The 16,829-nt window shown below is 37.1% G+C and overlaps 1 protein-coding gene across 2 annotated transcripts in view; it reads right to left on the bottom strand.

Moving 5' to 3' along the window:
- Positions 1–16,829, bottom strand: part of sema3fa (sema domain, immunoglobulin domain (Ig), short basic domain, secreted, (semaphorin) 3Fa) — a 59,187-nt gene that overhangs the window by 22,682 nt on the left and 19,676 nt on the right. For both annotated transcript variants that reach the window (XM_053636041.1, XM_053636042.1), the window contains exons 3-5: positions 3,649–3,809; positions 2,604–2,666; positions 2,061–2,180 (exon numbers count right to left, since the gene is read on the bottom strand). In XM_053636041.1, the coding sequence (XP_053492016.1) occupies positions 2,061–2,180; positions 2,604–2,666; positions 3,649–3,809 (344 nt within the window). The remainder of the gene's footprint in view (positions 1–2,060; positions 2,181–2,603; positions 2,667–3,648; positions 3,810–16,829) is intronic.

The raw sequence follows: 16,829 nt of genomic DNA, 5'->3' as shown, positions 1-16,829 counted from the left end.
TCAAGAAATTAAAGCTGAAATTCTGCTCTATCATCTCATATTCATCTTTTGACCTCAAATCCTAATGACCAATGTAGAGCAAAAACAAAAGAATTGGCCTTGCCATTCCAATACGTTTGGAGGGGACTGTACATGAAAGGCATGTTTTTGTATATAAGGCTGCACACATGCAGTACAAATCCAACTAAAGTCCAACTCAATACGTAAATTCAAATTGTCTATACTAAATAAAGCTCTATCATTGTGCAAAACCCCTTTCACTGTGTAAATGTGTGTTTAAATGGTGGAAATAAACAATATATGATAAAAACCCAAGAATAATGTAAGCTCCTAGGCTCTGTTTGGCAAGAAATCGCAATGATTTATGTAATCGTTGCTACACTTTATAGACACACAAAGATACATCCTAAAGCACTTGCATTTCTTATTTAAACAGTGCAGTTGTATTCAAGTGCAAAATATATGCAAAGATGATTAGGTAAAATGGACTATAAAGAAGTGATAAATTAGGATCATCTCAGCCAATCAAACCCAAATAGACAGTCTAAACACAATGACACCTCATGAAAATGCCTCAGTTAAAGAGGAAGCACCAAGAAATGCAAGAGTAATAATTTAAACAGAAATTAATTAAAAAAAAAAAAAATCACAAAGCACACATCTTTCGTGTTATCTCATGCAGCTATGTAACATAAGGTTTGAATAATGTGAGATTTACATTTCCTATATACGCTGCATGACATAAGAGTTGCTTATTACATGAAGTGTCCAATTAAGCAGGTTGTGGATCTATCTGATAGATATAGCTAGTTCTATAGTTCTATAAATATTCATAAAATCAAATCCATCGTCTGCTACATATTATCATAACTGTGACTATTACTACATTTTTCAATTATTATTCCACAGCATTCGTCATTATTGGTTGGTGATTTCCAACATGAAACAGATTTGCAAAATCGAATCAAATAAAGGAAAGATGGAGATATCATTTCACTGCCTCATCCTTAATAATCACTCTTAATGTGTAATGTAAAATAACCCAAAATACCTATGCACACAATGTTAACAATATGCTGTAGAAATAGGCATAACCCTCTATTTTGCTGAACAGATCCATTATTAAGGATTACTGAGACCAATCCTGCAGTAGAAGACATTCTCAGTGGCAGAGATTGGGTAGAGCAGCCAAAAATTTTACTCAAGTACAAGTAAAACTATTTATAAAAATAATTACCCAACTAACAGTAAACGTAATAATGTCAATAATTACATGAATAAGAATAATAAAGTACCCAATGAGAAGACTACTCAAGTAGCGAGTTACTAGTTACTTCGGATCGGATTCAAATGAAGGAAAAATCCTGAATCTCAGACTACATGGAGAACTGTAAGTCACACCTCTCCTTGAACGTCTGTCTGCTCTGTTTATATGATATAAAACCTGGGTTCAAGATGAAACAGTATATCCCAGTCCTGTGATGGGTACAATAACACAGAACCTGTCATTTTCAATACAAAATCTCAGAGAAAGTGTGTGTGTAGAGAGAGTGTGAGTGTGTGTCCTGCCTCCGCTGACACGCCCGCTTCTTCACCCTCTTCGGCCATTATCTTCCAGGACTGAACCGCTAAAAAAAGTGAGCGGTTGTTCCGTCCGCATTCAGACCACTGCAGCGTATTGTGAGACTCACGACCTCATTATACGTGATATAAACTAATTATTAAAACTACATATATTCATTCATGTTTAACAGTAACGGAGGAACGCCATCAAAGGCCAGTTAAACCTACTCTTAAAAGTGTATTTTTTTCCAAGTGAATGTAACAAAGTAAATGTAGCACGTTACTACCCACCTCTGCTCAGTGGACATTCTCCAATGAAAATGTTTTCACGACCATATTTACACCATGGTCAAATTTGATTAAATGGTGTTGAGTCAGAAATGGTTAGTTTGATCCCGGGTGAGTGCATTCCTGTATAATATTCTGTGATTAATGATGAAAGTTTTGACTTCATGACCCAGGAGGTTTCAGCAGGTCATCTGTGGAAGATGCTTTACCTGTGATTTTTGACCCCTATCTACGTAGGTACAAATGGGGTTGTAGGCGCCTGTTCCACACACGTACAGGTGAGTCCGGTTCCATGGTTCAATCAGCCGGATGAAGTTTCCGCACTCGCCCTAAAAAACCATCAAATTCTGTTATGCAAATATTCTTCATAGTAACAAGGTGCTTTAATCAAACAAGTGCGAGCTCATTCAGGTTTTCAAAAACATTCAAAAGTGCAAAACTATGCATAAACACCATATTTTTTTTTTCTCAGTAATCTCTGACTATAAAAGGCAATGTACATTCAGAATACCACCTGATGTACTGATGTATTACTGATATGTTTTATGTTTTCTCTTGAAATGTTCAAAGCTTCTAAATGGCTCCTTTGGCCTTGTCTGAAAAACAGTTATGTTTAGTTTCTGTGTGGTCTTGGAAATAGTGCCACAGTAATAATTCGCATCCATATTCAGTCCTGCTTTTATGTGAAAAAGAAACGCATTAAAGTAATAAGGAGAAGAAAATGACTGAGCATGAATGACTATCACTCTTACATTGATGTCCTTCCCTGACAGAACACACTCATTCTTCCTCAGAGGAGCCACAGGCCAGTGGATCTGAAAACGAGAAGGAGAAATAAATGAGTAAAGAAAAAGTAATAATAAGGTTTGACACTTAAATGTTAAACATAGTTAAATAGTTTTATCGCAGTCAAGCATACAGGGTGATTCCACGATGATGGAACTCGCATTTAACCATTCAGATAATCCCATTTTTACAAGGTTTCCTGGCTGCATTTTGTTCTTAAATGAATAACAGGACTGAAAAAAAAAAACTGAGTTGAGGACTGAGTTGAGTTTTTAAGCATAGAATTAACAAATACACAAAATGTAGTTGGCTAGCATCCTTTCTAATGACATAAGTACATCATTCGAATGTCTCTATGTTTTCAAAAAAAGTTTGACAAATTTTGCAAATCAAGATAATGAATAACTTTAAGTTTAATTGTTGAAAACTTATAAACTTGAGTTCAATATCCAAAACTTGTCAAGACAATTGGAATTAAAGAGAAGAAACAAGTTCACATAACTTAATGGGGCTATCAGCTTTTACAGTGTACTTAACCTTCAATCTATAATTTGAGTAACAGGGTTTGCACATTCAAAGTGATCATGTCAGTCAATATCACAATAATGAAAATAAAGAAAAAAGAAAGAGAGAACTTTTCTTCTTCGCATGAAAAGTTCCTGATCAGCGATGAATGTGTTCAGATCTCAGAGTTGAGTGAAAGTTGTTGTACAAGACTAATATTGACATTGTTCATAAGTTATAACTGGATGATCGATGGAAAAAGATGTTTTAAGCATCAGCAGTTAGATTGATTCACATATTAATGCAAAAAAAGAGTATTTTATTGATTATATTTTAAGATACAGTTATAGAATAGTTACATATTCATAAATGCAATATCAGCAGAACACAATAGGCACCCAATCGTGGAACATACTTGTGTCTTTTGTTTTGTTGTTGTTGATTGAAAGAACATTACAGCACCCAAAGACAAAGTTAGAGATGTAATAAAAGTGTGTTCCTGCTTACTATAAGAGGCTCTTTGTTGATGTCATTTAGGTCCAGGGAGAGGATGTAGTCTTTGCTGCCCACATACATGCGGTCATGATCCTCGTCCATGCGTAGGACCCTGTAGTCAGTGGAGTTGAGCAAGAAGGCGAAGTGATGTGCCGTGCCTGTAGACTTCAGTTCTGTGACACAAGAGGAAAAAGAAAAGCAAACACTGGCGTTCACGTGTGGTTCAACAGAAACTAGGAATAAAGCCAGTTGAGGCCTTTAGAGAGCCTTTTATTCTGAATAAATCTGTGTATGTGTGCAATCAAAGGATGTTGATGAACAATATGCATCTATAACTCCACAAACATCCATCATCACCTCAGAAATGACCGTTTACTGATAGATGTTCTTCATAATGACTATTCTGTTTCATTTCTTTATGTCATTAGAAATAGAAAACTGAGCCAAGTACAAACCTCAGACATTCTGGACTCCTGCAATAAAACTATTTCTCTAAAACTGTCTATACCTGACTATTTTCCAATCCACACACCACTGGCAGCTGCGACTCCCTCCGGACCAACAACAAAGCCAAAATCCTCTGTTGTTATTATTATAACACTGCAATTGCAGTGCGGCCTTCTCAGTGGCTTTTCTTCGTCACTGGGGATCCATGAAAAAGCACAAATCGCTAAATGCTGTAACCACAAGTTTTGTATACAATAGTAATCTGGTAAGATGTAAGATGTCCTTGGTTTCAGTGTAAAAACTGTGAAATCATTATGGCACTGTGGCTTTTGGAAAGATTAGATGAATTTCAGACAATAGCTAATCACTTGGGTGACTTGAGAACCTGCCAATAGAATACAATCCATCTATAATATTACGAGTGAAGAATTATACAGCAGAATCCAAAATATGAATGTACCATCATGAACTTTTGATTTCTTTGTTAGCAAAACTAACTAACTAACTAACTAAATAAATAATTCATATAAGACTACATATTGGCACCCTGTCCAGGGTGTACCCCGCCTTGTGCCCGATGCTCCCTGGGATAGGCTCCAGGTTTCCCTTGACCCTGAAAAGGATTAAGCGGTATAGAAGATGGATGGATGGATGGATGGATATAAGACTACATAACATTTTCACAAAAAAAAAAAAGATTTTTATAAGGTGGTGGCGTCGAAGAGGGTACAAAGTGATGCACTAAAACATTAGAACAATGGCAGCTCAGTGGTTGCGGTTCTGTGCCAGTAACTAGAAGTAACTAGAAGTAACCAGACTTGTTCAAGCTGACATGAAGGCTATGGCAACTCAATTAACCACTCTTTACAACCGTGGTGAGCAGAAAAACATCTCAGTACACACAGCATGCTGAACCTTGAGGCGGTTGGGTTACAACAGCAGAAGACCACACCGGGTTCCACTCCTGTCAGCCAAGAACAGAAATCTGACGCTACAGTGAGCATACGCTTACAGACACTGGGCAATTGAAGATGGATAAAACAGTGCCTGGTCTTTTTCCAATTTTAAACTGTCCAGTTTTGGTGAGCCTGTGCCCAGTGTAGTCTCAGATATCTGTTCTTGGCCCACAGAAGTGGAACCCAATGTGGTCTTTTACACTCAAAAGAATGACTGGATATTATTTTATTATTAATTTGACTTATTAGTAATAGATAAAAATAGATAAATCTCAGTTTAATACTTGAATCTGAAATAATAATGAACCCAGATTAAATTAAATGAAACTAAATAAATGAATGCAGTAAAACATTTCTTGCATTGTGCTCTGACTTTTTGCACCTACTATACAGTATGTCCATAGTAACAGGCTATAGTGTTATGGCTGTAGTACAGTCTCATTTTGCTGTCTGTATATAGATAGATATAGTACAGGCTGGAGATCACTGAGTCCATTCTGGACTGCTACTCATTTGTGACCACAAGATCTTGCAGGGAGATGGTGAACAAAGAGAACGGAACGCTGTGGCTCATGTTACTGTAACCCAACATCATCTAACGTCTTGTGCTAGGTGGAAAACCTGATAAGGCAATCTGAAAGCAAGTTTGAGAAGATTTAGCTGTTGCATGACACACAGTTTCAATTCTGGGAAAGAATCCTGACAATTCATATCAGAGACTAATTGTACATTCAGGTTCAAGGCTCGACAGGCTTGGCTGATCCAATCCAGAAACTAAAGAGAAATAACAAGCTAAGAATAATTACCCCTAAAAGCAACAATTCTCCTTGCCTATTTGGCATTTAAGGTTTCGTTCAAGAAACTGGTACAATAAACAAATCCCTAGTTATTTTAGCTGTTATATACACCAGGATTGTTTTTTTTTCTGTTGCAAGAACTGTTTTAATGTCATCAATCAAAAAAAAAACAAAACAAACAACAGATACATTTACTATTCATTATTCAATACCACATCACAACTGTTTCTATTTTGACCACAGCAAATAGCAACCTTATGATTGAGTCTGCAAACCCCCTCAGTAAAAGTATTAAAGATAATAGACTGCTGTGGTCTGAAAATCCGAAGATAATGGGAGATTTTTCAATTTCACGCCAATACAGAAACACCTTCAAGCAGTTTTTTAAAAAAAAGTCTGTTACAAAAGGGAAAGCAGACCACTCAAGAGAAGTCAAATGTTCTTCAGAAGCGTCATCAAAATACAACACAGAAATAGAGCCATAATGAAACATGGTAAAAAAAAAAAAAAAAGAAAAAAAAGAAAAAAAAAAGAAAGAAGAATTATGATTCATTAAGCTTATAATCAAGAATTAAGTTTATAGTTGTACTCAGCTTGTGTTTCAGGGTTTCATGGTAGTAGAATTGAATTAATAGACTAAATAATGACACCTTCCTCTAAATTCCATAATAATATGCCATTTCTTCACAACTATAAACTACCGCATAAACACATTTCGCAATTCTGGTACACTACCTTCACAAAACTCTACACACACACACACACACACACACACACCTGTAAACGCTCTAGCACAATTCTCATGTCTAACATTTATGAACGTTTGGGTCACCAATCAAAACTTAATGAAAAGAGAAAAGAAAAAAAAAAACACATATCACCTGTGTAAACACAACACGCCACAATTATCCAATCAGTTCTCTTTATAGTGTCAGTTATATAGTCACTCACTGCAATTTTCTCTATTGATCTTGTGCTGAAAAACACTGAGTAAGAATAAAACAGATATATATATATATATATATATATATATATATATATATATATATATATATATATGGCTTGGAGCTGGCAATGTGGGAAACACAGGTGTCTGTTATTGTAGTATATAGTTCCTTTTAAGACAGATTCTGAATGTGTGAAAGAGATGCATGTATGTACAAGTGAGAATCTATTGTATAGTATTTCTGCGCTTACTCCATGCTCATGAATTTCTGCGGAGAATAATAGAGCCTGGTGCAAATTCTGACTCTGTTGAATATGTGCATGTGAACGTGGCTGGCTTCAATCTACACAAAATGTGTGGCACAGGAAGGAACATTATAGAACAAAAAGCAACTTTGATAATGTCCTATCAACAGTCTGTAATGTCCCATCCATTGCCATGTTAAAAACTGGCCATGTGCAGTTTCCTTTCCCCCCCAAGAGACAGCACAACTCCCCACATAGCACTACCTATGATGTTATATGAGATGAAGTCAACTTCTTCTATACTCATGACATCCAAGAACCGTTCATCAACCATGCAGATCATATTTGTCCCCCTGCATTCACATTCCTCAATCCAAATGAATTTTTCTTTCAGCTTGGCAGTGGAATGCATATTATCTGAAGCAACATGAAGTGAGTCCTCATGAGGTGATGCGAGAAACATGTGAATACATGGCATGGAGCTGGCAATGTGGGAAACACAGGTGTCTGTTATTGAAGTACATACTGTATCTATATATTCCGTTTCATGTGTTTCATCTGTCGGTCTGGCCTCTTCAAAAATGAGGTCGACAAAATCAGTAGTGTCTGCCATGTCACACTAAAAATCAACTAAACTACTAACTAGCTACCTTACTTACACTGAAGAAGGTACTGACAGTTAAAAAGACCTACAAATAAAGAAAACAAACAAAAAAATACCCTGAAATGAATGCAAATAATCAAAGATAACTTTATACTTACAATTTATTGACAATACTTACCAATTACAAAGATAAAATAACAAGCTATATTAGTTGTGTAAAACTGTTATGGATTAGACTAGTAACCACTACTGCAGCTCTGAGCACTTTGTCTGACTGACACAGATATGTTTAATTTAATAAAAATTCCTTGGATTTATACAGTGCTTTTCTAGACACACAAGCGCTTTACATTGTATGGGGGAAATCTCCTCAACCACTAGCAGTGTGTAGCATCCACCTGGATGATGCGACGGCAGCCATAGTGCTCCAGAATGCCCAGCACACACCAGCTATTAGTGGAGAGGAGAGGAGAGTGATGTAGCCAATTCAGGAATGGAGATTATTAGCGGGCCAAGATAGATAAGGGCCAATGGGGGAATTTCGACATAATATCATACTCTTAACAAGAAGTGTCCTGGGCTTTTTAATGACCACAGATAATCAGGACCTCGGTTTCAGGTCTCCTCTGAAAGACGGTGCTGTTTTTACAGTACAGTGTCCCCGTCACTATACTGGGCATTAGAACCCACACAGACCACAGGGTAAGCACTCCCTGCTGGCCTCCCTAATACCACTTCCAGCAGCAACCTTAGTTTTCCGTAGGAGGTCTCCCGTCTAGGTACTACCCAGGCTCAACGTAGCTTAGCTTCAGTAGGACACCAGGCAAGAGATGCAGGGTAATATGGCTCTGCCCATATTTAAGATATTAGTCATGTTCTTTACCATTTCAGTGATTGGCAGGTGGTTAAGAGATCTAACCAATATGGAGAAACTGTGAATCTGGGTGTGACAAGCGAATAGAGTGCACTGTCCAATAAACTTTTACATATTTTTTCTATGCCTAAACCTTTGTTATTGTTCTTTTCCATCGTGATTTAATTTCAAAAGGAAAAGAAATTGGTTATTCAGTATCTGTTTTTTGTGTGTGTTGTGTGAGTTGGTACTTGGTGGTCTGTTTGTGTATTGTACATGTATGCTTGGTATATATGTCATTCTGACTAGATTATTTGGTTTTGAAGTGTGTATATGTGTGTGTTTGTCAGTAACATGTAAGTTTTCCTCTGGTTTAAGAGTTGTTGGTTCTAGGGATAGAGTACATGATCCTGAGATTTGGGAACTTGGTGTACTATTTTGAGAAACGTGTATCCATTTGGGGGGAAAAAATACTACTTTTCTTAGCAAAGCTTCTGTGTATATATATATATATATATATATATATATATATATATATATATATATATATATAGATAGATAGATAGATATGTCAAGAAATTCCCTTAAAATGAAGGCTAAGCAGAAAACCAGGGGGAAAGGGTCTGCAATGCAAGACAACGTAGAATAGATTATATTCAGCTACACCAGCATATAACACCACTAGCAGAAGACAGGATCTTTACACATGGAGTCATTTAAAGTGCAGCAGCAGACACAAAACCCTCTTTTACCTGTGCGGGCATTTCAAGAGCATAGTTAAAATTCCTCCTGCTCTCATTTCAGCATTCCAATTAAAAACAATGACATATTAAGCTTGTTCCAACAAGTCCAGTGCCATGAGTGTGTCATTACCAGTGCTAATAAATGCAATGCAGGACTTTTTGATTTGAAAATGTGCCGTTGATGGGTTGATGCAATATTACATAGAAATTTTCAACACACCTCAGGCTAAGCAAAAATCTGCTGTTTAAGCCTTTATTTTGAGGCTGCGTTACAATATCTTGAATATGTAGGCAAATACAAAAAAAATATCAGGTATACAACTGACTAACTGTTGACAAATGATGCCAAGACTTGCACATGGACTATTCAAAGGAACAGGCCAATAAATCTGGACTCACTCAATCTCTATATTTAATTATATATGTTAATAAAATACTGCTAAAAGCTATTTATTGTGGGGTTGATAATCGCACAGGCAATGTAATTACCATCAAATCTATAAAGGACAATGTCTACTATGAAGGTCAAGAGGAAAGACTTTTTTTTGACAGAGAAGTCTGATAAAGGCTAGGACATTTGGAGGACATTGGAGCATCAGCTACACAAACAGATACACACACTCACACAGTCTTCATTGCCCATAATCACCACAAGATTAGCTCTTATCTCAGGCCTTCCATGAGCTGTCACTCAACTATGTATAATTGAAAGAGAAGTAGAGAGAGAGGAAGAAGGAGAAAGTGAGGTTAAGGGAGAGTTTTAGTTTGTGTGTATGTATGTGTGTGTGTGTGTGTGTGTGTGTGTGTGTGTGTGTGTGTGTGTATTAGTACATGTTACACACTTGTTCTCCGATCTTCAAAGTAAACAGTCTATATGAGACATCGATTTTACCAGCCTTCATCCTTGACAAAAGATTAGCACATCATCTTTATCGCTCCTTGATTTCTCCGCATGACAGGAGGGCCTGATTAAACCTGAGAAATTTAATCGAACAAGTTAGATAAAATGACTCCCCCCCCCACCCCTTCCTCCTTCCTGTCCATTAAAGTGCACAGAGGAGAACTCGGAGCAAAGCAAACAGAATAGTTAAACAGACATTTGCAGCTTGCAGCAATAAATGTTTTATTTCATCATTTATTGAAAAAAGAATGAAAATTACATTGGGTTGCTGATTTACAATGGAAATCACAGTATATAAACTATTCTCCTTTCAAATGAAACCAAACCATTCTGAATATTATATCGTTTGCATGCTTGCACCCTTAATTTTGCTTGATTTCGCCTTCATTTCCTAACATTGTGGTGATTTCAAATGTTGACACTTGTAAATATACTATACAGGTATATGTACAATGTCTGATACCAACTAACATTTGATACTGACTTAATTATATCTTCATTAATGCCGTATACAAATAAAGAATGATTGTAAACTTTCAAGAAATAATAACAGAAAAACAAATAGTACGGAACAAATACTTCATTTCATATTAAATGAAATAAAAATAGAAAAGCTGGTTTATCCCTACTAAACAAATAGCCCAACAAAGCAGACAGGGGATTAAAAGCAGGGAACAATAATACATTAAATATTGGTAGTGTGATGAAAGCGAATAAGCGAAAAAGAAAAGAAAAGAGTGAGAAGTAAGTGAACAGGTGCCCGAACATCTGTCCGTCCTCAGGGAGACAGAGAAAGCCACTGTTTGCTTTGGATCATGACTTCAGGGAGTGTGTGGTTCATAGTACTCACACTCACACTCACACACAGACACACACACAGCCACACTGTCTTAAGCAAATCCATGATCACACATTACTCCGACCTCTCTGATCCTTTATAATAGCTTCGAGCTCAAACAACAGCCCAAAGAGCAGATAAACATGGCACTAATTAGCTATAACTCCATTTGGCATGACGACCCAAAGTGCTCTGCAGCACCATAAAGAAGCTTATTGAAGTTGTCAAGTTATGTTATCACAAGATCAGGTCCAATAAAAAGCTGGAGTGACGTGTATTTATTTTTCATTAAGGTTTCATATGGTACCATTTTTATCCAGCTCCAAGAGTTACAGCTCCTGCCTTTAGACTTCAACGTTTCATCTTTAATGTGGCCAAGAACAACATCTTAATTTCTCTCTTCATATCGTTTAAGGTGTCAAATAAATCAAGTGTGGCGAACAGATGGATGGGTGGTGTTAGCTTCACCAATGGTTAAAGAATACTGTGTGTACTGTACAGTATGTGTGTGTAATTAGCCAAAAAAAAGGCTTCCTTTTAAAAGAGAAAGAAGGCTAAAATTTCAGTACAAATCATTACAACCTTAAAAGGCAGAACTGGCAAAAAAAAAAAAAAAAAGGCAGCTGCATGAGTGTGTGCATATTAAATGGTTGAACTAAAGTAGGTATGATTTGTATGTTGAGTAGCTCACATAAATCCATATAACTGTTACAGATAACAACCTTTTACAACATAAATCCCACTTGTATAAACCCAAAACACTGCAAAAAAAAAAAAAATCAGAAAAGGTATAAACATGAATTTGATCACGTTGAGCTGGTGTTTAACCCCAGATGTTTTTGATGTGACTAGTCAGGAGTTTCCCGTGGCCATTTTGCTTCTCTCCATCCCTCGTCATCTCACCTACATCATCTCAGGTACCATTTTCATGCAGCAATGCACAAGAAATGGAAGTGTGCTCTTATTGGCTAAAGGCTCGAGGTTACTACTCAGGACATTGAGCTTTCAAGGCCAAGCACTGCCAAGCTGCCACTGTAGGGCCCTTGAGCAAGGCCCTTAATCCTAGCTGTTCTAGGGGTGCTGTATCATGGTTGAACCTGTGCTCTGACACCACCCTGGGAAATGTGAAGAAATAATATAAATATTATAAATAATTATAGAAATTTTCAATAAGGTCCAATGATGTATCGTAAAAAATTTTGGGGAAAATTGCAATTGCTCACTATTACAGACTGTTATGAGTATAAAGTAACTTTATTGTGCACATCAACGTGACCATCACAGTTACTGAGTACCAGATAAATGAGCAAAAGCTTTCAACAAAACCTTGTTGTTTTTTTAGCAACCAGCAGCTGCTAAGCTCTTATTGTGAGTTCCTAATGACGTGTGTGATCTACAGAACGAACTTACTGCCTAACGGTTAAGGCTCTGGGTTACTGATTAGAAGGTTGGGGGTTCAAGCCCAAGCACCACCAAGCTGCCACTGTTAGGTCCTTGAGCAAGACCCTGAACCCTCTCCCTACTCCAGGGGTGCCGTATCATGACTGACCCCAACTTCCTAATAAGCTGGGATATGTGAAGAAAAGAATTTCACTGTGCTATAATGTATATGTGACAAATAAAGACTTCTTCTTCTTCTTAGCTAGCTAAAATATACGTGGGGTTGCTACATTGTAATCTCACAATGCATTGTGTGCACTGGACACTAAGCTGAATGTAGGAGGTTCTGTGCATCTCTGGGGCTGTTAGACACAACTAGCCTGCTATCTCTAGCTACTGGTTAGCTAAACTATAATGTAGAGGACAAAATCATAGTGCCTCTTCAATGTTTTTATAAAAGTTGAACTGTCTTCTCTGTTTATTTTGTTCTCTGGTCTTTCAAAAAATGTTTGGCGTGAACCGGACAGTGTTAGCATGCTAGCTAAAACACAGGTCAGGCAAGCAGAGGGTTGGGCGATTGAAATGCAAAAATACAGAGAGACTCACCTACACCTCTCATTAGTTCTCCAGCTCAACAACTAAAAACAATTCAAAGGCCACGAGGATAAATTGGTTGACTATCAGTGATCATTCGCTAGCTTTCCCTCAAATCAAACAAAGGCTTTAACTGTTCAGCAAGAAAAACACAGATCCCTTTTTCTATTATAGGATCATACTCGTTCACTTTCTCACTCATTGTCAGGTTAATGCAGAACAGCTAGGAAACATTATATCATATTATAAAGTCTGTTTTATTCCCCGATCATTGTTTTATTATTCCATTCCATTTTTAACAACAAATCCAAAGCACTGTACTAAATTAATTATAATGGTATAATACATCTACCCATATCTCAGGGTACAAACGATGTACCACTTCAGTGACAACTGATTTGATGGCCTGAAGGCTTTTTTTTTTCTTTCATCCTAGTATTTAATTTCCAGCCCACCTTATATCAACACTGCAACAGGGCAGTTTGAATGGGGACATCAACAAGGAGGGCTTCCTATTTCATATTATACCTTCTATTATCATTCACTGGCATGCAGTGGGCAAATCTTTCAGTCTGGGAGATAATTCACATCTCTGACCTGCTTGTACTTCTTGTAAATCAGGCTCATTTTCCCTTGTTTCCTCCTCTATGTCATACCAGCATAGTTGTTATTAAAAGGAATCCTTAAGGGTTATCATTCTTGGCTGAGACCTCTCTTTCTCTCCACCCGGCTCTGCATACCAGAACACAGATTGCAGGTAACACCAAGTTCTTTCTTTTGTAGCGCACTCTCATCTCTTTCATCATCTTGCTTTTTTTCCTCTGGAAAAGTGGAAGATAGCAGACATGAGTGTGAGGCGAAGTAGTATGAAGGAGGTGGGGATAAGATTTTGCTTGGCATGTTCCACATTGAAATATGCCAGATTTAACTACAAATCAACAAAAACAAACCAATGCTGCCCTAGAAAGTGCCTCTCAAATTCTGCGGATGTTGGTGCGGAAATTTGCCATCGTGTCTTTCAAATCCTAAATATATGTTGCTGATTATGGGTGTAATGATTGAAACATTTCGAGGCTATTAATTAATTTTTTTTTTAAAAATCTACACAGATTGGTTTGGCGCAGAAAATTCTAGTTTACAACACCAGAGAAACCATATACTGCCATACTGGTCCTTAAAGTTGCCAGACTTTAGCAGTCATTAGTTTCAGAGATGAAGAGCAAATGAAGAGGAATTTGCTAAAAGAGCATATTATATAAGGTAAGATGACATGATTAACCAACTCAGCAGTCAGAAGCAACATGAAAATACCTTAGAAAAAATGTTTGAGCCCAGTATCAGACTTGGGATTTTATGTAGATTTGAAATGATATTTCCCCAGTGCACTAACCCTCAAAAAATAATGAATAAAATAAAATAAAATAAATCGTTATTTTTTCAACATTATTGTTTTGTGTCTGTTTTCAATGCTGTTTCAATTCACCACTACTGCAGACACAAACTATTCTATGCATGTTTTCAGACATATCCATTTATCTTTTTCTCTGGCCAGACCAGGAATGGATTCTGAATGGATTTTTGGCCAGCATTATGACCACTGATAGAAAGCAGTTATTGCTTGACAATGCCAAAACTTACATCAATGCAAATTGTTTTTTACATTTTTTGAATGATGGCACCTGGCTGTTTATCATATAAGCAAGACGTTGCAAGTTAAAAAGTGGGTCTTAATAGTGTTTAAGGATAACTGGATGCCTGAAAACAGTTTTTGTGCACAGAAGATGCCAACAATGGCTTCAGTAGTGTTTACATTCTATCCAGAAAAAGAGGCCTATGCACTTTTATATATAAAAAAAGTAGCCATACGCACAATAATCGATCATGTTGACTATCATTGGAGCCCTAATCTCAGATCATGTCAACTCTGTGAACAAGAGAAAAGCAAAAGTTTTTGGTATACGGTACACCTTCTGATCTTAACTCAAGGTGCTATGCACAACCATCTCACCCAGCCACCAGTGGTTAAATTGTTTAGCAAGAGCAAGGTCCAAGGGTTAAAGGTTTTAACACAAACCACAAACCACTAGCAATAAAATTCAGCTCAGATGGCCCTGCTTGGATTGTGGAGGTGCTGTCCAAACCCCTCCTGAATGCTCAATGTACACCCTACTTGACCCCTGTCAACTGGAAACAAAGGAAGGATCACCGCCTGTTAGTCAGAGTGCAGCACAGCCCTGCAGTCAAGTCTAATATCATCTGACAGGCCAAAGACATGCATTTTACAATGGCAGCTGGGTGCATATGAGCTTTCAAGTAGCAGGTGAGGGTCCACTTGTTCACAAAGTGGCCTTTATGCTCCCTGACTTGGCCTATTCATAAGGGTGCTTATGGTCTCTTTGCTGTTTGGTGGTAATCTTTCAATTGAACTTGAGTATATAAGAATTACGATTTGACCAATTCAAAATTCCTTGCATTCCTATGGATACTAGAGATGCACCGATGTATCGGCCAATAATCGGTATCGGCCGATAAAGGCCATTTTTCACTTTTCAGAGGCCGGGAAAACACTGATTTCGTACTGTGTGTAAAGATGACAAAACTGCAGTTTGTAAGCTCTATAAGGTCTGCACTGCTAAAATTTGACACCGGACGCTGCAGCAGTGAAGCGGGAGTTTCGGCGTCGAGCCAAATTTTTTTTGCCACGCTGCTCGAGCTTCTCGTGATGAATTAAAGCGGAAGATTTAAATGAAGACGAGTTCACAAAAAAACTATATATTGCACAGAAAAATATATTTTTAGAGTAGTATATTTCATATCCAGTTAATGTTATTATATAAAAAGTTGATATTATATATGACCAGTTTGATGTCAATGATGGAGTAGAAATGCTTTTGTTTGTGGTGAGTGAATGTGACACTAACAGGAGGTTGTTTAGAATTCAGTCAATTCATTCTGTTAATATGAATTAATAACATTCAATAAGTTAATAATCTTACTTTAATATTCAGAATTGAGTTCATGTGTTAATGTTAATTAGAGTAATGTGTTTTCTGTTGATGAGACCAGTTACTGTGAAACTTGTTCAAAACAAGAGAATAAAGTTTTTATTTGAGTTTCTTTCAGAATTATGGAATTAATTAATATTCATTTAAAAGATGGAATAAAAGGCAGAATTATCTGTATCGGTTATCGGTATCGGCCGATATCACTCTGAATAATCCGGTTATCGATATCAGCTGAGAAATTTAGTATCGGTGCACCTCTACTGGTTATGGTTAAACTGAACTAAAATGATACGCCAAAAATTCCCGCACTGTTCACATAAGTGAACCATATGGTAGTTTTAAGATGTTAAAAAGTGGGATTTCTGCTGGTGGCTATTGTAAAACAATTATACTTATGGCAGAATAAAAATGGATGAGCAATTGTCCGGCCGTGCATTATTCAAAAGCAGAGTGAAAACTCTCAATGACACAGCATGCATAGCACCACAATGCATCAGGAACACATCTGTCTTTTTCACTCCCTCTCTCTTGTTGGTTTGCATGCACGCACACACACACGCACTCCCTAGAGAAAGAGACACGAGACAGAAGAGCGTTCTTCCTCATGGGAAGTGTGAGTCAAGATGCACATTAACCACAAGCAGTTCAGTATCATAGTAAAAGAAATCTCACCCGAGTTGATTCTGAAAGCACTAATGCTAAAAATGTGTTACCGGATTAATTTGAATATAGTGTGGATACAAATATGGAAATACAGGGTGTCCCAAAAGTCTCCACGCTGTACACAGTAGAAATTAACACTTAAAAAAATTTGTTTATACATATTATATAGATATATATTAGAAAAAAGAAGAACGTATTGAAATCCTTCTCATGGCAAGATT

This window comes from Ictalurus furcatus, chromosome 11 (assembly GCF_023375685.1).
Source record: "Ictalurus furcatus strain D&B chromosome 11, Billie_1.0, whole genome shotgun sequence".
Taxonomy (NCBI): domain Eukaryota; kingdom Metazoa; phylum Chordata; class Actinopteri; order Siluriformes; family Ictaluridae; genus Ictalurus; species Ictalurus furcatus.
The sequence above is the reverse complement of the archived record's forward strand: the minus strand, read 5'-3'. Positions and strand labels throughout refer to the sequence as shown.